A 24,407-nucleotide genomic window follows, 5' to 3' on the forward strand; every position below is an offset into this window, starting at 1 on the left:
TCAAATTTAAATTCATGCGAGGGATCCCTGGGTGGCGCAGCGGTTTGGCGCCTGCCTTTGGCCCAGGGCGCGATCCTGGAGACCCGGGATCGAATCCCACGTCGGGCTCTCGGTGCATGGAGCCTGCTTCTCCCTCTGCCTATGTCTCTGCCTCTCTCTCTCTGTGACTATCATAAATAAATAAAAATTTAAAAAAATTCATGTGATAAAAAAGAATAGGCTAGAAGAAGGAACTTGTAGCTTACTTTGATCCTAATATTTGGCTCTTGAATATACAACAGTATAAAGCCAAGATAGAAAAAAATTTAAAAAATAAATAAAAAATAAAACCAAGATAGACCAAGAGTTCCCTGAGAGTAAGGGCCATGTCTCATTTGTCTTTGTATCTGTCTCCAGATGGATACAGAGTAGGCATGTAATAAACACTTGTTACTGTTGGATGTGTTGGCTTGTCTTTTTGCTTTAGCAAAAGAGTTTAAGAATGTTTATATTTTTTCTTATAGGTTATGCTTTCTAATCCAGTTCTAGAAAATCCAGTGAATTTGGAAGCAGCCCGAATGCTGATTAAAGATGAATCTCTGTACAAACAAATAGTTCTAAGACTTTTCAGCCAACCAATACAATGTAAGAAGTGCCTCCTTATTGTTTTTGCCAATTATTAATTATGCATTTATAGCAAATAAATGGTTTAGCAAATAACTGTTATAGTATTTTCTGTATCCATTTTCAGTAATGAAATCATCCTAAGATTTCTCCTACTGTACCTGTTTGTCAAGCCAATCAGTTATCAAAAAAACAATTAAAAAGTGGTTCTTTAGAGATTATCAGCAATCATAAGCTTAGTAGTTTTAAATGTTCTAGTCATATGGATGGATGGTACTGACTAAAACTTATTTACCCATCATAAAGATATGACATCTGATTTTAACTCTTTGTTCTATGATGGATATTTCCCAGATTTCACCTGCAGTACCCCAGATCTTACTGAACTGGGACTCCTTTCCTCTTGATTAGCAAAGTGTTCAGCTTTTTGTTTGGAAGAGATCACCCCTGAAAGTATTTCTTCTAAGAGTCCATGTGGAAATGATACCTGAGGCTCTTCAATCTTTCTGCTTTCTTGACTGGTATTGGTGGAGTAGTTTTTTGATACCCTAGTTTTACCTCTTCATGATTTAACCCAGCATTTCTACTGCTTCTGTGTTCTCTTTGTGGTTAGCAGAATAATACTGTTGGCTCCTTATGCCAGAGGAGTTCATCACAAATGAGGATTGGGCCCCCAGTGACATAGTTCTTTCCTCTATATCTTGCCCAGCTGTGCACAGCAGCCAGGCATAGCGGCTGCTGTCATTATCTCCCTAATAGCAAGCCTTGCTGTTCAGACTCATTCTGCCAAAGGGATCTCTCACATGCTTTTTCTTTCAGATGTCCCCTGTTTCTTTTTCCAGTCCCCTTCCAGGGTCTGCCAGTCCATTAGCTGGGTCTGTACAATTGTGAGGAAGTTCAAGTGCTCCCCCACAGCACTTTGAGTCTGGTGCAAATCAAGCAATGTCGATTAGGCATCCATTTTGGTGCCTTCAAACATTTCATGATTATTGTGGAGTCCCTCAAACATTCCCTGAGTTTTGAAGCTGGTTAGTACACGGAGGTATCCTATTGCATCACTCTGACCACATTTCTGACCTACCAGTATACTGTAGCATCTACTACTGTATCCTTTCTGCTCAGTTACTATTTGTGCAATGAATGAATGAACAATTTATATTACTTAACCTTCCATTGAGCTCTGTGGTACTACCACTTTAAAGAAATATTCTGTAATAAAAGTATATCCCAAAAAAAAAAACTATATCCATAGCCTGGTAAATGGAAATTTAAAAACTGGTTTTAAAGGCTTTTATATGGCAAATGATTCTGTGCAACAAATTTTGGGTTTGCCTTGCCAAAAAGAATGATGAGAAAGAAACTGGAGAGAAGTCAGCCCTTCCTTTTGTCCACCTGCCCACTAGATGCCATCCTTCACTCCTTTTGCTTCTCCAGCTGTATCATCAAGCCAGACAGAAAAGCTGCCCCAGTTGCCAAATCACCCTGCTGATGAGCAACAGCAAATAGTACTTTGGCAGGTTTTCACTATATTCTTTAGTTATGTTGGTGAAATATGTGGAAATCCAAGACAGTAAATAGTTATAAGTTTGCTTGCCATCTCAGCCAGACTAGGAGTGGTAGCCTTGGGTACCATGAAGAGAATGACTTCTTGCAGCTTCCAAGGGAAAGAGTGTCCATGATATAGCAGAGACATCTGCTAAGGGGCAAGGAGTGGGAAAGAAGTTGCAGAAAACTCATTCACCCTAAATTATATGGTAGTCTAGAACTATGTGGATGTCTGTGAAAAACTGCATCCAGTGAGAATTACTTGTAACTACTTGAAAAGTGTCACTAGAATGCTGCAAGAATCATCTTTCATCTATTTCAAATGTTAATAAAGAGGTCTAGAAAAAGCATAAAGGGAATTGCCACATTTCTAAGTAACACAAAACTGGAACAGATAGTTTATTGTATAAATGAGAAACTCAAGGGCCAGCGAATGGTGTCATCTCTGTAGGTGTTGATTATAGGCCAGAACTATATCCTCAGTATCCAGTGTAGGCCCTGGTTGTAGGTATTGAATAAAAATTTGTAGAATGAACAAATGAAGAAATACGTGTAAACTTAGATCTTGATTTTACTTCATAGTTTACAGAATGCTTTTACATATATTTATTCATCTGATCCTCAGACTCTTCCTCAGTAGGAGCTGAGGATCATTGATGAAGTGGTTGGCTCAAGGCTGCAGAGAGCAAGCTGCAGAGCCAGAGCTTCAAACTAGGCATTCCCCTTCCCTTGTGCCTACAAATTTAATGGAATGAGCATAAAGTCATTCACTTGGAATCAAAGGATTAAAATTTCCAAGTAAAGAATGGGAGAGGCCTGACTTGATAACAGAACTCTATGAAAAAATTCTTGGGGAGCTATTTGATCATAAACTTAATGTGAACCACTAATAGGAAGTGCCCTTCCTCTAGGCATGTGTTGTATGATAACTCCACTCCACTCTGATGTGGTGGGCCCTTGTCTGGAATACCAGCATGCTCAATTTGGAGCAGCACATTTACTGAGCTGAAGAAACTGTATATATTTAGCTGGTGGGAAGAAATGACAAAAGGCAGTTGTAAAAGCTGTTTTCAAATATTTGAAAGACTTTCATATAGAAAACGGCAGTTTCTTCTTTGTTTCAAAAAACTAAAGTAGCTACACTCAGCTCTACCTTCCCCAGGCCTACTAGATTGTAGCTGCTATAGTTCAGAATCTGCCGGCTTGGCCCTGCCTTGTACCAGAACATACCTTGACTATACTGGGGACTTTCCCCTCATAATCAGTGGTCTGGAATTAATTTTTTATCCTAAGCCTAAGCCTGGTATTTGGTATGCAGACATGCAAATGCCTCTCATTCCCCAAACCTTACATAACGTGTTGCTTGCCTAGCCTGAGCAGCTAGGTCTTGAACTTGGTGTAATTGACAACAACATGTTAAGCTCTGAGCCCAGACCCAGCTCAAGGTGGGGGTCTCAAAGACATTCCCCAATCCTGCCCTCCTCTTTTGGACCTGGGCCCTCTCTCCCTTACTGATAGTGAGTCCCAGACTGCCCAGGACAGTCCTGGTATAATTATTTCTAGCATCCCCTTTGACTTTGTGCTCTGGTTTGCACAACAAATTACATAGTCACTTGGATGCCTGACTGATCTCTCTTACCAGCAAATGCCGTGGAAGTTGTAAGCATCCCTGGCGGTAACGCCCATCCAGATCCTGGCTGGCAGGAGGGAGAACTTTCTAAAAATTCAAGTTGCTTAAGAATGGAAAAGGCTGCCATCACTAATAGCCTGCTTTGAGAACTAGTGTTCAGTTAGTAAAGTTTAAGAGCTCTTTTTTGTGGATGCTGTGAGAGAGCTTCTTACTCAGTGTTGAGAGTTGGACTAACAAAGGGGTTTTTCAAGTACTTTCCAACTTAGGCCTCAACTTGTTTATGAAAACTTGGAAGAGGGAGGAGAAGAGGTCTGGAAGGAGATAACGCATAACAGCTATCTTGCTTCCCAGCTTTTGTGTTGCTACTTATTTACTAAAGTGTCACAAAGAGATTTTATATAAGCCTGTATGTACTTTTTTTCCCAAGCTGAGTGAATTTTTATTTCTATGTGGTTATATAGTCAAATAATATTTATCTTCTGTTTATCATGGTTTTTTTATATTTTTATTTTTTTTAATTTTTTATTTATTTTATGATAGTCACAGAGAGAGAGGGAGAGGCAGAGACATAGGCAGAGGGAGAAGCAGGCTCCATGCACCGGGAGCCCGATGTGGGATTCGATCCCGGATCTCCAGGATCGCGCCCTGGGCCAAAGGCAGGTGCCAAACCGCTGTGCCACCCAGGGATCCCTATCATGGTTTTTTTAAAATCATCAAGTTTATATAATCATTAAAAATCTTTGTTTGAAAGAAAATAGAAGAGTATAAAAATAGTAAAATTCACTATCAGTGTCACACCTGACATAATTTTTCTTTTCGCCAGGCATATTCCTGTAGCTTTTGCTAAGTAAAGGAGAGTCATACTAATAAGTTTCAGATATTTATCTGAATAAACTATAATATAATAACTGCCAGATATTATGACAGTGATCATTAGAATAGAGAGGAATTATAGAAATATTAGGGAGATTATAATACTAATTTATATCCTACAGCTTTAAAAAAAACCTGGTCATTCTGCAAATCCATCCCATTCTTCTTGTGGTTAGGAAGATACTATGATAGGCATTTGATCCTTCTTCAGTTCATGCTCTGAATTAGTTCATTGACAGCTTTTTTTGTTTGTTTCATCCTCCTAACAGTAGAACAATTTTAAAGAAAATGGGTTCTGTGCTTAAAGTAGGTGATGTCTCATAGGACTTCTGGTTTGGTTTTTCTCTTTAGAGGGACTGTTTTTTACTGTTAGTTGCAGGAATACGCCTTCCTGGATGTCAGCAAAAAAGAAATTTAGTCCAATAGCATAGCTTACTCATTAAAGAACATGAGCTTTAGCACCATTGTACAGACCTAGTGTGGTTGTTGATGATTACGTTGTTGTTATAGATAGCCTGTTATTCATAGATGTCAGGAGATACAGCAACCAAGTTTAACAGGATGGTGTGTGTGGATCTCCTTGGCAAAATTAGAACCTTTTTTTCTTGTTTGTATTTCATTGTACCAGGTAGTCCAGTAACTTTTAGCAAAGTATCTAGTTGCTAGTTTTAACTAAAAATATTATTTATTTTCTATCAAATATGTTTATTTTCTATCAAAGAAATATGTTTATAGCTTCAAAGAACAAATTATATGAATCATTTTTTCCCCCAAATGAATGGGGAATCAGCCCAGGGCCTGATCCTGGAGACCTGGGAGCGAGTCCCACATCGGGTTCATGTTTTCTATTTCTTCCTGCTACAGTTTTGGGAGGTAGAAATTTATCCATTTCTTCTAGGTTTTTGGCATATGAATTTTTATAATATTCTCCTATAAACCTTTGTATTTCTATGATGTCACTTGTTATTTTTCCTCTTTCATTTCTGATTTTTGAGTTCTCTCTCTCTCTCTCCCTTTTTTCTTTTTATGAGTCTGGCTAAAGTTTTATCAGTTTTGTTGATATTTTTAAAGAACCATCTCCTGATTTCATTGATTTGTTCTATTTTTTATTTCCTATTTTGTTTATTTATGCTCTAACCTTGATTATTTCCTTCCTTTTACTGGTTTTAAGTTTTGTTTGTTCTTCTTTTTCTAGCTCCTTTAGGTGTAAGGTTAGATTGATATTTTTCTTGCTTCTTGAGGCCTGTATTCCTTTAAACTTCTTTCATTTTTTTTAAAAGATTTTATTTATTTATTCGAGAGAGTGACAGAGCAAGCATGAACAAGGTGGTGGGGGGATGGGCAGAGGGAGAGGGAGAAGCAGACTCCCCTCTGAGGAGGGAGCTGATGCGGGGCTTGATCCCAGGGCCCTGGGATCATGACCTGAGCCACCCAGGTGCCCCTAAACTTCTTTCAAAGAACAACTTTTGTTGCAACCCAAAGATTTTAGACCATTGTATTTTTGTTTTCATCTGTCTCCCTGTATTTTTTTTTATATGCTTTTTGATTTCCTTGTTGACCCATTCATTGTTAGTAGCATGTATTTGTGTTCTTTCCAGAGTTTTTCTTGCAGGTGATCTATAGTTTCATAGTGTTGTGGTTGGAAAAGATGTGTAGTGTGATTTCAGTCTTTCCGAATTGGTTGAGACTTGTTTTGTGGCCTAACGTGATCTAAAGAATGTTCTGTGTGCCCTTGAAAAGAATGTGTATTCTGCTGTTTCAGGATAGAGAGCTGTGAATATGTCTGTTAGACCATCTGATCCAATGTATCCTTCAAAGCCACTGTTTCCTTATTGATTATCTGTTTGGATAATCTATCCAATGACATGAGTGGGGTGTTAAAGTCCCCTGCTATTAATGTATTTCTGTCAAGTTCTTTTTTTATGCTTATTATTAGCTGCTTTATGAATTTGGGTGCATAAATATTTACAATTGTTATATTTTCTTGTTGGATTGTTCCCTTTATGATTGTATAGTGTCCCTCTTTGTCTTTGTTACAGTCTTGGTTTAAAATCTATTTTGTCCAATATTTGTATTGCTATGCCAGCTTTCTTTTTACTTCCGTTTGCATGATAAATGCTTTCCCATCACTTCACTTTCAATATGCATGTGTCTTTAGGTCTGAAATGAGTCTTTTTGAGGCAGCATATAGATGGGTCTTACTCCTTTATCCATTCTGTTATCTTGTGTCTTTTGATTGGAGTGTTTAGTTCATTTACATTCAAAGTAACTATCGATAGGTTAGTACTTTGCATATGCGTTACTGGTTTTTGATTTGTGGTTTACCATTAGGTTTATATATAGCATCATATGCATGTAACAGTTTATATGAAGTTGATGGTCACTTAGGTTTGAACCCATTGATTACTCCTCTCCCTCTGTTTTAGGTATATTGTGTTATACTGTACATACTTTTAATTTGTGAATCTGTTGACTGATTTTTATAGATATATTTAATTGTACTGCTTTTGTGCTTCCTACTTTTCTTACTCGTGTTTAGTCTTGTCATGTATAGTCATGTATAGTCTTTCTATTCCACTGAAAGACACTTTTAACACTTCTTGTAGGGCTGGTTTAGTGGTGATGGATTCCTTTAACTTTTATTGGTCTGGAAAACTCTATCTCTCCTTATTTTCAGAATGATAGCCTTGCTGGATAGAGTATTCTTGAGTGCAGGGTTTTTTTCTTTCAGCATTTTGAATATATCATGCCACTCTCTGGCCTGCAAAGTTTTCGCTGAAAAATCAGCTGGTAGCCTTACAAGGTTTCTCTTGTATGTAACTGTTTTCTTTTCTCTTGTTGCTTTAAAAATAATCTTTTTCACTACTTTTTACCATTTTAATTATTATGTATTTCTATGTGGACCTCCTTGGGTTGATTTTCTTGGGGGCTCTCTGTGCCTCCTGAATTTGGATTTCTGTTTCCTTCCCCAGATTTGGGAAGTTTTTAGTTATTATTTCTTCAAATACATTTTCTACCCTCCTCCTCTCTCTCTTCTCCTGGGATCCCTATTATGCAAATGTTATTATGCTTGATAGTGTTACTGAGTTCCCTTATTTTTTTTTTCATTTTTATTTTTTCTCTCTCCTATTCAGCTTGATTCCTTTCTATTACTCTGTTTTCCAGGGCACTGATCCATTTTTTTTGCTTCCTCTAGGCTGCTCTTTATTCCATTTAGTGTATTTTTAATTTTAGTTATTGAGTTCTTCATTTCTGATTGGTTCTTTTTTATGTTTTTCCATATCTTTTTTGAGGGTCTCCTTGAGGTCCCCCATTCTTTTATAAAATACAGTGAATATCTTTGTGACCATTACTTTAAATTCTCTATCAGACATATTACTTATTTCCATTTTGTTTAGCTCTCTTGCTATGATTTTGCCCTGTTCTTTCATTTGAGGCATATTCCTCTGTCTCCTCATTTTGTCTAACTCTGTGTCTGTCTTTGTGTTAGGAAGGTCAATAATGTCTCCTTCTATTGGAAGTAGTGACATATGTAGAAGAAGTCCTGTAGTGCCCTACTGCTCATGTCTTCTGTTCACCAGAACCTGGTTATTCAGGGTTGCCTCCTGTGTGTGTTGTACATGCACCACTATTGTAGATGACCTATTTTTGCCTTCAGTCATCTTAGTGGCTCTCTTTTCCTGTCAGAAACAGGCTTTTGTCCCTGTGTTGTTAGTGGACTGGTCTAGGGCCACTTCAGGCTTGAGTTGAGTCAGACCAGGTGTTTGCCAGAGATGCAGTAGAATCAAACTGTAGGGCACTTTCCAAGTGTTGTTTCCTACATTGTCTCTTAAGTTCTGAAGTGTAAATCTGCGTGCTTTTTATTGGTGTCCCTCATCATGTCATTAGGTTTCAAATTTCTGGCTAAGACAATTACCACTTGACATCTTTTATCTTGAAAAAAATTGTTTAAAAAGATGTATTTATTTTAGAGAGAAAGAGGATGTGTGAGCAGAGGAAGGGGCAGAGGAAGAGGGAGAGGGAAAGAAGCAGACTTCCTGCTGAGTATGGAGCCCAACACAGGGCTCCACACAGAACTAGATGGAGAGCTCATCACTGGTCTTGATCTCATGACCTGAGATCATGATCTGAGTTGAAATCACAAGTTGGATGCTTAACTGACTGAGCCATCCAGGCACCTCTCACTGTGAAACTTTTTCTTACCTATTTTTCTTTTCCTCTTCTTGAGGTTTTATGCTTTATTTTTATTCTTTTATTACCATTTTATTGAGACTTTGGAAAGAGTTTACATAAAGCTATGTATTCATTCTTCCAAGTCAACCAGAATCCTTTCATATTTTTCTTTACAGTGAGAGAGAACAGCCTTGAGTTTCCTAAAGATCCACATAAACTTACCAGGTAAGTTTATATTGTTCCATGTCAATTTCTTTCTCTCTCTTGCTCTCTTTCTTTCTGTCTTTTTTCTTTCTTTCTCTTTCATCTCTACACCCAACATGGGGCTCAAACTTATGAGCCTACTGATTAAACCCCTACAACTCTCTGGATATTTAGTTGTGTAATATCATGATTAAGAGTAAAGGCTCTGGAATCATCTGGCCTGTGTTAAAATTCTCAGGTACTGGGCAGCCTGGGTGGTTCAGCGGTTTAGCGCCACCTTCAGCCCAGGGTGTGATCCTGGAGACCCAGGATCGAGTCCCACATCGGGCTCCCTGCGTGGAGCCTGCTTCTCCCTCTCCCTGTGTCTCTGCCTCTCTCTTTCTCTCTGTCTCTCTCATGAATAAATAAATAAAATCTTAAAAAAATAAAAAATAAAATAAAATTATCAGGTACCACTACATATTAGCTATGTGACTCTGGGCAGATAACTTTCACTCCTGTTTCTAGCAATATTTTAAACTTTTCATTATGGTATTAGTTATGATGATCTGTGATCAGTGTTGCTTCCATGAACTAGCACTACCCCATCTCTCTTCTTCCCTTAATGAATGTTCTTGTTTCCTTCACTGGCTCTTCTTAACTCTTAATTGGTTTCTGATCTTTCTTTTCTAAACACTTACTTACTCTTTCTGCGTTTGTTTTCCCTAATGGCATCATCTATCAACCTTTATGTTGATTTGACCCAAATCTCTTACTTCCAGTCTCAATTTCTCAGTCACACTCCTAAAGGTCATCACCTAAAACCCATGTTTAAATTTAAACTCATATTTTACTTCAGAATCTCTAGATGCTTTCTGTTAATAGCAAAATTAAATGGTCTTCTGGGCTTTAGAAGAATATTTGACCCGTAGATTCCTTCACCTTTCACACTCTATCAGAAAACCAGCCCAGTCATTTCATTAGCATGTCAGAGATTCATCTCCTCCCCTTCATAGTCTCTGCTCCCACCCTCTCTTAGCTCTGCATTTCTTGCCTGAATTACTGCATCTCTTTCCTAACTTGTCTCCCTGCATTTAATCTCTCATATACTCTACTCCGCATACTAATGCCAGAAAAAACTCTTACACACTCGGTTCATAATTTACTTGCCTTATTCAAGAACTTCTGGTTACTCTCTATCACCTAATAAATCAGATTACTGAGTCAACTCTAGCCCATTCTCTGCCTAAATCTGAAGACCTGAGTTGCCCATTTTCAGTTATTTTATCAAATTCCAATTCCTCTGAAATTGGAACTCTCCACTCTAGTCAATGATCTCGTTACTGTTGTCTCATCCCCCAACATGCTCTATCTGTGGAAGTGCACACACCATGCTCCTTCTCTTCTGAGCCATTACTAGTACTGTTCTCCTTGCCTGAAATGCCTCCCCCAACTGTTCCAGGTCCATATCCCAAGTGACTCCTTCCCTAAAGACTCCCAAGACAAAGTTACATCTCTCTCTTCCAACCTTTTTAGCTTAGTACCACTGCCAAAGAAGTATCTGTCATTGTCATTTCCAAATGTCTGTGTTAAATGATGAAACAGTTTATATGTTAATATATAAAGTTATTCTATTAGCCAATTTAGGTATATATCTTATTTTCCCAATAGGATAATAAGCTCTGATACTCAGTTTTAAATTATGTCTTCTACTTTTTCATATTCATAATGCCAATGATAATACTCAATAAATTCCTGTTAATGTTTCAAATTATAAACACATGTGTTTTTCATACTTCCCTGTAAACTTAGTAGCCTATCTGAATAATCATAACAAGTGTTCATGTTCTCTTATTTTAAGGCACTGTTTCTTTTACAGAATTGAAAATGCAATATTCTCAAATGTTTAAGACCTTCTGCTTTGTATATTCAAACTATTCCAAAGTTATACCTTTTAGGGTAATATTTTTAATTATTCTGGGGAAGAAAAGAAAGCCCCTGAAGGCTAACAGTTTGAAATTGAACAGGACACTGCTGGGAAGGGAGAGGGTCAGGGGTCGTCTCGTCAAACAGACAAAAAAAACAATGGAGACGATTGTGCTTAAAGACGGTGTATTTTCTTTCACAAGACAGTGTGTTGACAGTTTCCTTCCTCTTGGGTCATTGTTGTCTGCTAAATGATCTGTGACAGCAAATTGATCACAAGCTTTTTCATGCAGGAGATATAATGCAGCCTTTCATTTTGTTACCTCTTTTGCCAAATGCTGAAACATTTTGTTGGCAAAATTAATGTTGGTTTAATATGTCATTTAGTGGTGTAAAGCTCCGCAGGTAGCTCTGGAAACAATAATGGTAGTGATTAATTTATCTTTATCCGGTTTTAGATTTCTACTAAAGTGTGATTGCAAAAACAATAATATATTTGAAAAATGTTACTCTTAAAATTAGATATCTGTAATTATCACTTAAGTAAATGATGCAGTAAAGAATTTAGATATTGTCCCATGAATTTCCAAATCAAGGCCAATATTTAAAGTACCTACAATTCACCTATAAAAAAAATTAATGCTGGTGTACTTGTTCTGACCGAAAAGTTGCTTCTTCCTTCAGAGAGCTGAGGACTTCAAATTCAAAACGGACGTAAATTAGATCTTTTACATCTGATGTTTCTGCATCTATTTAAGCCAGCTAATTGGTGATTTCACATGTCTGAAGAACATCCCAAAGGAATATTTTGTTTGTAGAGTGTTGAGAATCTCTGCAAGTAAAATATTTGCGGGGAGAAAAAATTAGAAGTGAACTTACTTAAGTGTTTCACAAATCCTGTTCAATATGTTATAACAACCTTTGCTCTCCCATTAGGCTAAAGTAATATTAGCACAGGGAAGGAAACATGCCGGCAGGACTGTTAGAAAAGTGAGTTTTTCTCCCTCTGTGAAAATGGCCAGATTATGTATGAAAATTAACTGATCTCCATTCTGGTGTTTTATTTCTCCTCATAATAAAAAGGAAACAAAGGTAGCTTTACTAAAATTTGGCATCAATATTTAAGAAAACTTTATTGTAGAAAGAGAAAATATGCAAGTGTGATGCTTTTCTTAAAATTCTTTTTTAATATTAGTCGTGAAAGGCAGATGTCTTAAACTTGTGTTTCTCTTTTTAAAATGAACACATGGGGATGCTTGGGTGGCTCAGCAGTTGAGCGTCTGCCTTCTGCTCAGGGCATGATCCTGAGTCCTGGGATCGAGTCCCACATCGGGTTCCCTGCACAGAGCCTACTTCTCCCTCTGCCTATGTTTCTGCCTCTCTCTCTCTCTCTCTCTCTCTGTCTCTCATGAATAAATAAATAAAATCTTTTAAAAAATGTACACACGAGTGTACACTTTTTGCATTTATTTTTGAAATATGTTTTAGATAGTTTTCCCTTTTTGTGACTTGTATGTATTAGTGGAGAAATTGATATATTAGATCATTTGTTAAAAATTGCAAATCAGTGTAATGTCTTATGGCCGGGTATTGTTATCTGAAACAGTCTACTCTGATAAAATAATTTTAAAAAAGAAACTTGCAAATACTCATTATCTGATTTTAATGTATATTTTCAGATCAATTAAAGCAGTCTCATTTAATGATTACTACAAGACATGGTCTGGAATAGCCACATCAAAAGCCACAGAATATTATAGAAGTTCATGTAAGGTGATCTAGCCTTATCTTCTGTCCTTTCAGTATATATTAATCTCTTAATTACTCTGAACTTGTCTTGCTTTCAAAGACTAATTGACATATATTTGTAATCTGAAGGTGATAAACTTCTCTGTTACCTTTATATACAAATCATTCAACAACTATTAATTTAGTTCCTCTTTTGTATAGAGCCCTGGGCTAAAGTCTCATTAAAAGCCAGAAGGAAATATAGACAATTAGAGGGATAAAAGATGAAGTTCTCAAGCTTATGAGGTTTACTTTACTCCACCCCCAAAAGTGGAATCTTCATAGCTAGAGGAGCATTTTTTATTCTAAAAACAATTATCTTCAAAGCCAGAGAAAGTATTAAGTAGAAAGACAGCATGAAAACATATGAACCTATGGCTTTCAATTATATCAGTCTCAGGAAAATCACCTGTTGCCATCATACATTAGGAGCTAAAAAGACAGAAGGGGAGAACTAGACAACTTTCTAGTCCCATTTAATCAAAACTTATAGAGTGTGCTGTTTTGTTATTTAGATCCAAATAGGTTATCCAGCCTGCTTCTCTGCTATCCTGCTGAAATGGCGCTTGCTAAAGTTACCCATGACTTCCTAATTCCCAGGCTCAGTGATAACTTTTTAGCCTTTGTCTTCCTTGTTCACTATGCCTATCTGTCAATAATCCCCAAAGCCTCATCTCTAGTCAGTCTCTCCTCTGAATTCTGCATGCATATTTACTACTATGCATTGGATAACCACCAACATGGGTAATAGGCGTCTCCTACTCAAGATGTCCCAAAATGAATTTGTTATCTTGACCCCAAACTATCCTCTCCCCCTTATTGCCTCCCTTAGTGGTAGCTCACCACTATTACATTTACTTGCCTAAACCAAAATCATATGTTTCCTAGAGCTCTTTACTTTCCAGATTAATCTTCGTTTACTTTATCTCCTACAACATTAGGAATGTTTCCCCTCTCCACTCCACCTAGTCTCATTGAATTTCATCTCATCATTGTGGTAATCTCATATTTGGTTTCAACAGAACAAAATATTACCAAAAAAGTTTGTAATTTTACGGCACAAATTAGAGCAAAAAGTAATACTAAGTTTAACAAATATTAAAAAATAAATTAGATCAGTTATTTCTAAGAAATTACATGTTCTTTCAGGATGTTATTATTTTATTATCACACATTACCTTCCTCACTAATTATAGATTAGTAGTAGTTGGGAAAAATAATTATGGTGCTTAAAGAAACACAATCTTTGGCAACTCTACCAGTATAAATAATTTTATTACTTTCGATGCCAGAGTATGTGAATATTTACTTCATTTGAAAGATTTGTGAAAAAAAAAAAAAAAAAGATTTGTGGTTGGTGCTCACTAGTCAACCCAGCAAACACAACTTGAACACCTTGTATGTGGAGGCACTGAGGAACTCAGATGGGATCCAGAAGACAGGAACCCTTAACAAACAAGGTATCCAGAGACAGTTGGCACGCTTTAGGGAAAGATTCAGCATCCAGCTCCTTTAACCATAAAACAAACCAACTGGCATAGAATGGTGCCTTATGGAATAACATGCAACTATATAGAAGTACTTGGAAACTCCAAACTGCTAAGAAAAAAAAGAAAAGAAAAGCACCTGCCAGAACTTTGGGGAATTTGGAAATGATTGTCTTGCAATAAAGAATAATTAAAAATGGAAGGAAATCATGAAGTACCACTGACTATAGTTTCTTCTTCAAAAGAATTGACACCAAAATGTTTAATTTGGTTCTCATGTCCATGCCGTTAGTATGTAATTCATCCCTTTTTGTGAAGCCAATAGTTTTAGTGGCTGCCTCTAGCCCAGAAGAATTTCTGAGACTGATTCTAGCCCTTGATGCAAGATTTCACAATCACCCTGCCTGTTCTCCCCCAAGGGATTTGTTAAAAGAATGTTTCAGGAGCTTTCCTTCAATAATAACCAGCACTTAATTTTTAAAAATTAAATTTAAACCTTACATGTGCTGCTGGCCATTTTGTCTTTGGATAATTCAGCTGGATGAGATCCAGTACTATTTTTTAACAGCCTAATTTCCTGGCAATAATAAAGATGAAGCTTTGAGATTATAGAATGATTCTTCAGCTACTGAGAAATAAAAGGGAAACTTCTAATAACTTCAGTTTCTACAGTTACATTCTTTTTTAAAATTTTAGTTTGTTTTTTAGAGAAGGAGAAGCATGGGGAGGGAGGATCTTAAGCAGGCTCCTTGGCCAGCACAGAGCCTGACGTGGAGCTCCATCTCACAATCCTGAGATCATGACCTGATCCAAAATCAAGAGTCCAACACTTAACTGACTGAGCCACCCAACTGCCCCTCTACAGTTATATTCTTATTGCTGCAAAGATTATGAAACTCTTGTGCATATTTTTAAAAACTTTTTTATGAATATTGATGAGTGGTTATATTTTGATTTGGGGTATTAACTCTTTTCCATATCTTTGTGCTACGAATCTACCCATAGTTACGTGTGCCATAATAATAGTAAGTTTATTCATGTACAGTATGGATTACAGAGTATATTCTTGTGTTTCTTAATCATCCCAGTCTTTGTCAACCAATATTTATTGAATGCCTAATATATGTCATGCATAGTAGTATATCAAGCCTCTGAACCAGGCATTATTATTATTACTCTGTTTTACAGATGAGAAAACGAAGACCAAGAGAAGCTAAGTAATGGACCTAAGGTCACACAGGTAGGAGGGAATATTATATACTGGTAAAAAGTGTAAATTGCTGAGACTTAATCCCAGCTCTGCTACTTACTAGCTGTGTGACTTTAGGTGAGTTTTCTTTTCAATCTCTCTGTGTCAGTTCCGTGTCTATAAAATGAGAATAATTACAGCACATACCTTATAGCATTGAAGCATTTATAGTAGTGCCTAGCACATAGTGAGTGCTCAATGAAGGTGGCTGTTATTAATTAGTACAAGTAGACTATGGCTCTAGGACTTGAACCAGCAACTCTGACTCACATCTGTTGCTCTTTTTATCATGCTATCCTGCCTCCATAATGTGGTATCAAAATGCCATCTCTATAGAGCCTGAGATCTAAATTAAACTCTGAAGTATATACAGTACATTTTTCAATAATTATAATTATTAGTTTATAATCATAGGCAATCATATGGGAACTTGTACTGATAATCCACTGTTCTCTGTCCATCAGTATAGAATGGCAAATAAAAGTTTGGCAGAGAACAAACCAATACATATGGTTGTGGGCAACAGCACCTTAATGACAGAATATGATCCCCATAAGGAAATGTTTATGTTAAAGGAAAAGAATTCCTTCAGACCAGTGTACCCTGTAATACTGAGAGGAGGCTTTCTGGTGTTTGTTTGCTGTCATCAGACAGACTAGACACCCCAGAGCATCATGGGGATGCTTGCTTTTGCCTAAAAGACTTCCATTCTTTGAGTCTTTGAGTGGGAAATAAGGGCAAGTATCCCTAGGATGCATTTAGATGGAAGAGGCAGCAGCATCTCATTCTAATGCAGTGGTTCTCAGTCTTGACTGCTCATTAGAACCACAAGAGGAACTTGTAAAAATTCCCATGTAAAAGGCACACCCTCAGATTAATTACATCAGGATCTCTGGGAGCAGGACCTAGCAGTAGTAGTTTTTAAAGCTCCCCAGGTGATTACAATGTGCAGCCAAGGTTGGAAAGGCTGCAGTGAGAAGAGCATGCTATTGGAAGTTGGGGACTCCAGAGCTCTGAACTGGTTTTGCCACATACAGTTAAGTGAATTTATGTTAGTCATTTAACTCTTTGTGCCTTATTTTTCATTTCTTTTCACTGACAGAAGCACTCTATGTTAAGTTGCTCTGTGATTAGTATGAGATCATATGTGTGAAAATAAAACATGCTAAGGCAAGTTGATGCTATTATATTTCTTTGGGTGTGACAGTCCCAGGAGTGGAAAACAAAATTGAAATCAACCTATACTGATGTTGGATAAGAGATGTGTCATGGAAAAAACAAAATAAAGGTGATGCACAGTTATCCTTAGAAGGAAGGGAAAGAAAGAAGTGGGTTACAAAACCAGTAGAAGATGATTTTCCATCACAGATACAAAACTGCCACAAAGATAAGATATGGTCATGATGGGGAATTTCAGCTTCAAAAACTTTGGACAAAATTTCACTGATCCTTTCCTCCTGCTTCCCCTCATGTGCCCGGTGCCCTGCATTATTTCCCTCCTGTCACCATCACTCATTGAGCATTTTCCATGTCTAAACAATGAGCTGTGTGTTGGAGATAACATACATATTATAATAAGTGTTTTAAGTTTATGATCAAATGGCAGAATAGGTGAATGAAAAAACAGGGATAAAATAGAAAGCATTAAAATAAAGTTTGTACAAATACTGTGGCATTTTCCAACTCTTAGAGAAAGCAATGAAGAAAATGAGTCAGTGATAAAATATTAATGGAAATATTCAGGAAGGATGACCATAACATATGGGGCTTCATAATATATAAGGAAGAGACTAATGTACATATTCAAATAGAAAATGTAGGGAAGGTAATTTCAAAAAAATTAAGAAAATATATGAATTATCTTTGAATACAAACCTCACATTTAAATTCGTCTAAGTGATAATGAAGAGGCTCAATGAGAAGACATTACTCAAATTTTGTTTGTTCATCTGTGAAGTGTATATTGTAATGGTAACCACTGCTTTCCTACTTTACAAATGCCCAATGTGTAGGAAGAACTCTTGTTAATATTAGTTTTATAATCATCTAAAGGAAATAATGAGACCTCACTAAGAACCCTAGGGAGCCCAGATTTGCTTCCTTAATAAGGAAAGGAGGAGTATAAGTCTAAATACCAACAAAAATATTACTAAAGGCCATAAGAATATATATATAGGGGTGCTTGGATGGCTCATTTGATTAAGCGTCTGCTTTCAGCTCAGGTCATGATCCTGGAGTCCTAAGAGCAAGCCCCACATCAGGCTCCCTGCTCAGCAGAGTCTGCTTCTCTCTCTCTGTCCCTCCCTCTGCTTGTGCTCTCTTGTGCTCAGTCTATCAAATAAAATAAAGAAAATCTTTTTTAAAAATATGTATATGTGTATTTGTGTGTGTTTGAAGGAAGAAAAAAACTAAAGACAAGAACTGATGAAAATTATGTAATATTAATAGGCAAAAATGAGAACTATTCAGTTTAAATGTTTCTATCAATGACATATTTCATCAAGCTAGCAGAGGTTAATCAATCATTGTTTAGAAGGAAGCTGCAGAAAAAGGTAGGTAAGACTGGTGGAGAGCATCTAGTTGGTTAAATAGTGCAAGACTATAAACCCAGGACAATTACAAGAAACAGGGAAATGGATGGATGGATAGATAGATAAAGTGTGTGTGTGTGTGTGTGTGTGTGTGTGTGTGTGTGTGTGTGTATGTATGATCTGGCTTTCAATAAATTTTATGTTAATGTGATTGAAGACATAAGGCATATAATTAACCACAAACATATGTGCCAGTAGTGTAATGTGATTTCCAGGAAATAATATAGCAGATCTGAGCTGAATTGATAGAAGTGTAGCACACAGGTCAAGGGAGACAGTAACCCATTTACATCTTTGCTATTCAAAAGAAATCAAGATCCTGAGCCAGTTCTGTATGTAAACTTTCATAGGAACATTAACAAAGTTCACCACCGGGATGATGAGGATGGTTAGGTCTCCAGAAACCATGTCCTTGGTTGGAGCTGACAGAACTGAGGTGGCTCTGAGAGCCATCGTGAAATATTAGAAGGGCTTTCTCCCATGGGAAAAGGATACCTTAGCTAGTATCGCTCCAGAGCTCAGAACTGAGACCAGTGGAAACTCAGCACTCAGATTGAGAAACACTGTGACCTTACTGTCCGGCAATGGCAATAGGCAATTTCCCAACAATAGAGGGGAGTTTTCTGTCGTTGGCAAGGGATTCATTCGGAGGCTGGATTGGATGATCATCTGTTGATGACTCATGCTTTGTGAAAGATCAAGACACACCGTATCATTTCCAACTCCAAGATTTTATGTCTTCACTCATAGTGCTGAACTAGAATATTGATAAACTGTGGGATCTTTAGTTTTTGTATGAGTTATTTTAACACCTTCATTACTACAAATGATATATAAGCAAGTGTGATTATAATGAAAACTGAAGAAAAGTCTAATTGTTTCAAAGTTCAAGTCAAAGGAAGAAATTTGTTAAGTGACTGAACATTGTAGTATGGCTTGAATGATATAGTGTACATCATTGCCATATATCAACTTAATGAAAAGTAAGTTATTTTAAACTTAGAACTATTATTAAAAAATGCATACACAACTCCTTTTTCAAAACTCTAATTTCAGTGCTTGAAGACCCAAATTTTATTGGAGAGTATTATAAACAGAAGAAAGTTGAATTAAAACATACTAAAGAATGGAATTTAAAGTAAGTAATTTGCATTCTACTTTCTACTGTCTGACTCATCAGAAGAAATCTTTGGAAATAATAATGGTTGCCCTTTTCTAAACATAAGAACAATAATGAGAAGGTATCATTTTTTCCTTTCCTATGAACCCAGATGGGAAACATCTTTTGCTACTGTTAATCTTAGAAATGTCGATCATTTGACCAGCAAAAAAGGGATTTATTCAGGAGTAGCAGAGAATTGCAATTTGGGATTTACAAACTAGGTCAAAACTCCAGGGCAAGTCCAAGAAATGTAGGAAGAAGAATGACACTTTATAGAAAAGGAGGAAGTTGGGAAGAGTTGTTTTGAAAGGAAGTCCATTGGAGAAAAGCAAATGTTTGGAATGATGCCCATTTGTCATTGGCTGAGTTACTGGAGTAGTCCATTTCTTATAGGAAATGCAATGGGCATCTTTCCCGTTGGTATCTGTGATTGAGAATTCTTTCCTGTTGATGATTCTTCTGTTGGAGTCCATAATGGACAGTTCTTGGAATTGATGCTAGGTAGTAGAGCTCCTCCTTCTGGCCCCAACTCCGTTTTGGGAGGGTTCCCTTTATTAATTTTCACCTGTTGACTGCCAAAAATAGAGATGATCATGAGACCCAGTGAAGGACTCTCACGGTATCCTCCACATTAATTCTTTTACTCCCATTCCCATTATCCTTGTCAAAATATGACTTAGAAATAGGAAGGGGGCACCTTGATGGCTCAGTTGGTTAAGCGGCTGAGTCTTGATTTCAGATCAGGTCATGATGTCGGGGTTGTGGGATGGAGGCCCACCTGGGGCTCCACGCTCAGTCAGCGGGGAGTTTGCTTGAGATTCTCTGTCTCCCGCTACCCCTCATACTTGCACATATGTGTGCACTCTCTCTCAAACAAATAAAATCTTTTTAAAAATAGGAAAAAACTCAAAATAGAACCCTCAAAATAGAACTATCACTAGCTAGTGTTTCATCCTTTTCATAGTTCCAAATATCTTTTTCCACAGATTTTTCACTCAGGAACCAAATTATTTCATCTAACAAAAAAGTATGTAGTAAAATATAAAACTGCAATATATTCAGAAATTATTGACTATTGGGACCACATTAACGAAGGAATCTTAATCTCATCTTTGGTCACTTGAGTCCTAAAGGCAGTTTTTCTTTTTCATCATGTTAAAGCAAAGATTACATCCCAGCTCTGTGATGTTGGTGAGGCTATAGTACTTATTCCAGTGTGCTTATTTCAAGGTACTTGGTAAATGTTCTACACAATGTAAGAGGAATTAAAGATCCTTCTCTTTTTTGGCATTTACCTGAGGTCATTTATCTCAGTTTTTAGCTCTTTGGCTTGTTAGCAATGTGGTTATTTCTAGATAGAAATACGGGAGTAATAAAAATAATGAGCTGTATTTTTAAAAAGATTTTATTTATTCATGAGAGACACAGAGAGAGGCAGAGACATAGGCAGAGGGAGAAGCAGGCTCCTCAGGGAGCCCCGTGTGGGACTCGATCCTGGTACTCTGGGATCATTCCCTGAGCCAAAGGTAGATGCTCAACCACTGAGCCACCCATGTGCTGTATTTTGAATTTGTGTAGAAATTGAAGTTCTTAAAAAAAATGTACTCTCCTACTGTTAACATCATAATTCAGATTGGGTTTTTCAGTTGGATATTCTTTTTTTAGTTGACTTCTGTGACAATTTCCCTTCAAGCCAAAGTGGAAAAAAGCTTTTGCATTCAATACTTTTCTGCTTTCAGAATAAATTACAAGCAGTAGAAAAGTTTTTTAAAGCAGAATTTGAAGGAGTACAAGCATGTTTTTTTCTTAAAGCCATGTTTCAATTTTTGTTTAGAGTTAAAGCTACTTAGAATATAAGGTTAATTTTGCTTTGACATGACTTCCTTTTTTATTTCCTTTAACAGAACTGCTTTGTTTTATTTGTTTGATCATTGATTCATTATGTAATGCCAGCATCCCACAGAACCTCAAATTTAGAAATAGTAGGGCCATGTCATTTTCAACTTATCCATCCACTTCTACATATGGCTGAAATAATTGTGAGCTGTTTGAGTGCTAGAACATTTTTCCAAATACATTATTTGAAGTTACAGGTCAAATTATCATGTGCATGGCTGACCCTGTCAGAATAAAACTCTCACACCTCATGCCATCTGGTGGTTGATGAGAATATATTTAGATCAAATGATACTTGCTTCTTTTAAATTTTGGAGTTGTTTAAAAACACTGAAGTTTTTTTTTCACTAAAGTTTTTTTTAAAGATATTACATTTAGCTGAATAATTTTGTTGTGGCATAAATATGTAACAATATGTTGCAAAAATCTAAAGTATGGTGAATTAGCCTCTTTTTCAAGTAATTATTAGGAGTCTTATGTTCTGCCAAAATACAATATAATAAAGTGGTCAATTCATAGAGACTCAAATAGAAAATGTTTGGGCATTTTTATAAGTGAGTAATTGGTGTAAACATACATGTAACATAATACCATTATGCATATCTCTGTTTTAATATTGAAAATGCTTATTTTGCACTGAAATTTCCTGTTAAAAAAAAAAAAGAAAATGCAAATTAACAGCCTTTCATCTGCATAGTATTAAGGAAAAAGACCTATCTTTCCTGCTTCATACCCTCCTCCTAGTGTCCCCCACCCCATCTCCTCATCAATCAAGACTCCATTCTTAAGCCACACTAGGTTCTTTTTTCTCACTATTATTTCAGGACATAAGATCTCTTCACCACTTTGTGCCTTCTGCCTGGGATATCTTTCCCAGCAGGGTCTTTGCTGGTGGTCTAGCATTAGGCTTTGGTCTGAATGAAAAGGTGGAATGTGGAGTCCTTAAGCACGGGGACATGGGAGCCAGACTGTCTGAATTTCAGTCCTGGGTCTGTCAGTTACCAACTCCTTGACCAACTCAGGGCAAGTTATCAGATTTCTTTGTGCCTCAGTTTCCTTGTCTGTTAAATGGCAGTAATAACTGTACCTACCCCTCAAGGAGTTTGTGAGGATTGATACATGAATACAAGTAAAATTCTCCAAACTATCTGGTGCATAGTAAGTACTCACAAGGTCCACTGTTATTCATGCTTTTCCTACTGTGGCCCTAGTTCCATTTTCAGCTAGAACACCATTCTTTGGAGGTAGCAAAGGGGGGAAAAAGCATAGGCTTTCAGGTCAGACAGATCTTAGGAAATTCTTACCGACTCTCAGCTTGTTTTCTTATCTATTAAATAGAGATAACATCACTTACCTTGCAAAGTTGTTTTACATTTGATCTCTTAAGGTCATAGATATGTAGGCAGATAGTTTTGACTTAAAGACATTCAATAAATATTAGTTCCTGAGGAGAGGAGGCGATAAAAACCCACACCTCCCAACTTTTCAGAGAATAAAAATAGTCTGTCAGAAATGGGTTAAAATTGTAAAATTTTCTCTGGCTAGAACATAGGCAAGGCCATGTATCATGACCGCATTTATTTTAGTTCCATGATACATGTGGTTCTTTTCCCTTTTCTCCTTCCTGAAAAAATGCATCACAAGGATGGTGTGACGATCCAGCCCAACATATGTTTGTGAAGGTTTCCACATCTCCCCATGCTCTCCTTCTTCTTCTTCTTCTTTTTTTTTTTTTTTTACACAGAACAAGAAATTTTATTATCTCGAATGCTGGTGCATAACCAATGAAGAGGAAGCTACTTGAGGAGAGACCCGACATTCCATGGTCTTTTGGGCTCATTCCAGATAGATAGTAATGGTGCCAAGGAAAAAAGTCTATCTTCAAAGAAAATTTTTGTTGTTGTGCAGAGTAGAATAGGGCAGTGACTGTGCTCTTATGAAAGCACAGTCACTTGTTGGAGAAGAAGAAACATATCAGGACTGTGGAAATCTGTTTTCAAGAATGTTCCTGAAACACCTGCCGCTTAGACTTTGTTACTGATCCTGATTATTTTCCTTGCATTGGGGAAAATACCTTTCATATTTCACTATAAGGAATGGTTTTGCTCTCCTTCAATAGCATTCTGTTCCTGTCTCTTTCAGCACCTGTGGTATAGAAATCTGGAGAGTGACTAGGGCCAAGCCATTATTGTAGCTTTATATTCTTGGCACTTAGCACAATACCTGGTACCTGGCAGGCACTTGGTCATGTTTGTTGAATGGTGCATACTTACCGTTTCCCCACTTAATAGGTGAATTAAATGTGAAGGCAGTTAACTTTTAGAAAAATTAAATGTAGATGCTGACTTGTATTAAGGCCAATTCTAATAGAAAGATAATGATTCTATTTGGAGAATTCTAAGGGTACAGTTATAGAAGAATGATTGAAAACTGGAAATGCAAATGACTTGTGAATATTTATGCAAATTCTTAAGTTGTACACATGTTTTTAGTTAGTATTAATAGGAACCCATTGTCATTATAAGCACCTCATAAATATTCATGAATTGATCATTTGGTGTGGTCATTTGATCATTTCTGAGGCCTTTTTTCCTCCTCTGTTGCCTTGCCTGTCTCTTGACTATTCATGCAAATGCTTTATTTCTACTAAGACATCGGAAAGAATATGAATCTAGAGGCTAATCAGTACTTTGTATGTATTTTCTCTGGAGAAATAGAGATACAAAATCAGAACATTGCAAGCTGTTCCTTTAAATATTCTCCCTTTTGCAAAAGTAAAACTATTGATGTCATACTCTGTGGCTAATGAATGCGTATGTGGTCATGGAAGTAGCTGTGTAGGTAACCTAGGCTTTGTCAGACAGTAAGGTATCTAAATAAAAGTTATCAGTTCTGCAGTTTTACATTCTTTGCAGCTTTAGAGGAGAATATTGCTCTTGTCTACACATAAGGGGTACAGAAGGAACAGGAACCAAATGGTGAAGCACTTCCTATGTGCCAGGCATTCTTTTATTCCTTAATGTAATACTGGCCATGCTATAGAGTTGGCCTCTAAGTGTAACCCCACAGTAGTACCCATCAGCCTCCTGCAAAGCTGTAGCAAATCAGCTTGCATGCCAAGTCAAACCCCTTCTTTGTTATACAGACACAGCTTCAAGACAAAATCCCTAGCCTTCCTCTGTATCTGGATTGTCAACCCCCTAAGTTCTCCACAGAAATTCTGGAAACATAGATGTAGGTAATACCTACAGTTTACTAATGAGAGAAACATGAGATTAACCAGCTTGCCTGAAGTTATTAA

At 37.0% G+C, this 24,407-nt stretch overlaps 1 protein-coding gene across 21 annotated transcripts in view; it reads left to right on the plus strand.

The window, feature by feature from the left end:
* Positions 1-24,407, plus strand: part of UBE2U (ubiquitin conjugating enzyme E2 U) — a 50,318-nt gene that overhangs the window by 13,963 nt on the left and 11,948 nt on the right. For 16 of the 21 annotated variants that reach the window (XR_012028204.1, XM_072820606.1, XM_072820607.1 and 13 more), the window contains 4 exons: positions 504-624; positions 9,001-9,049; positions 12,613-12,701; positions 19,105-19,186. Coding sequence is in view for 19 of the 21 variants with exons in the window: in XM_072820606.1 (XP_072676707.1) it covers positions 504-624; positions 9,001-9,049; positions 12,613-12,701; positions 19,105-19,186 (341 nt within the window). In the remaining 2 variants the exon portion in view is untranslated. Of the gene's footprint in view, positions 1-503; positions 625-9,000; positions 9,050-12,612; positions 12,702-19,104; positions 19,187-20,196; positions 20,238-24,407 lie in introns of all 21 variants that reach the window. The other 5 variants (XM_072820603.1, XM_072820611.1, XM_072820604.1 and 2 more) reach the window with 3 other exon arrangements.

Source organism: Canis lupus, chromosome 3 (assembly GCF_048164855.1).
Source record: "Canis lupus baileyi chromosome 3, mCanLup2.hap1, whole genome shotgun sequence".
Taxonomy (NCBI): Eukaryota; Metazoa; Chordata; class Mammalia; order Carnivora; family Canidae; genus Canis; species Canis lupus.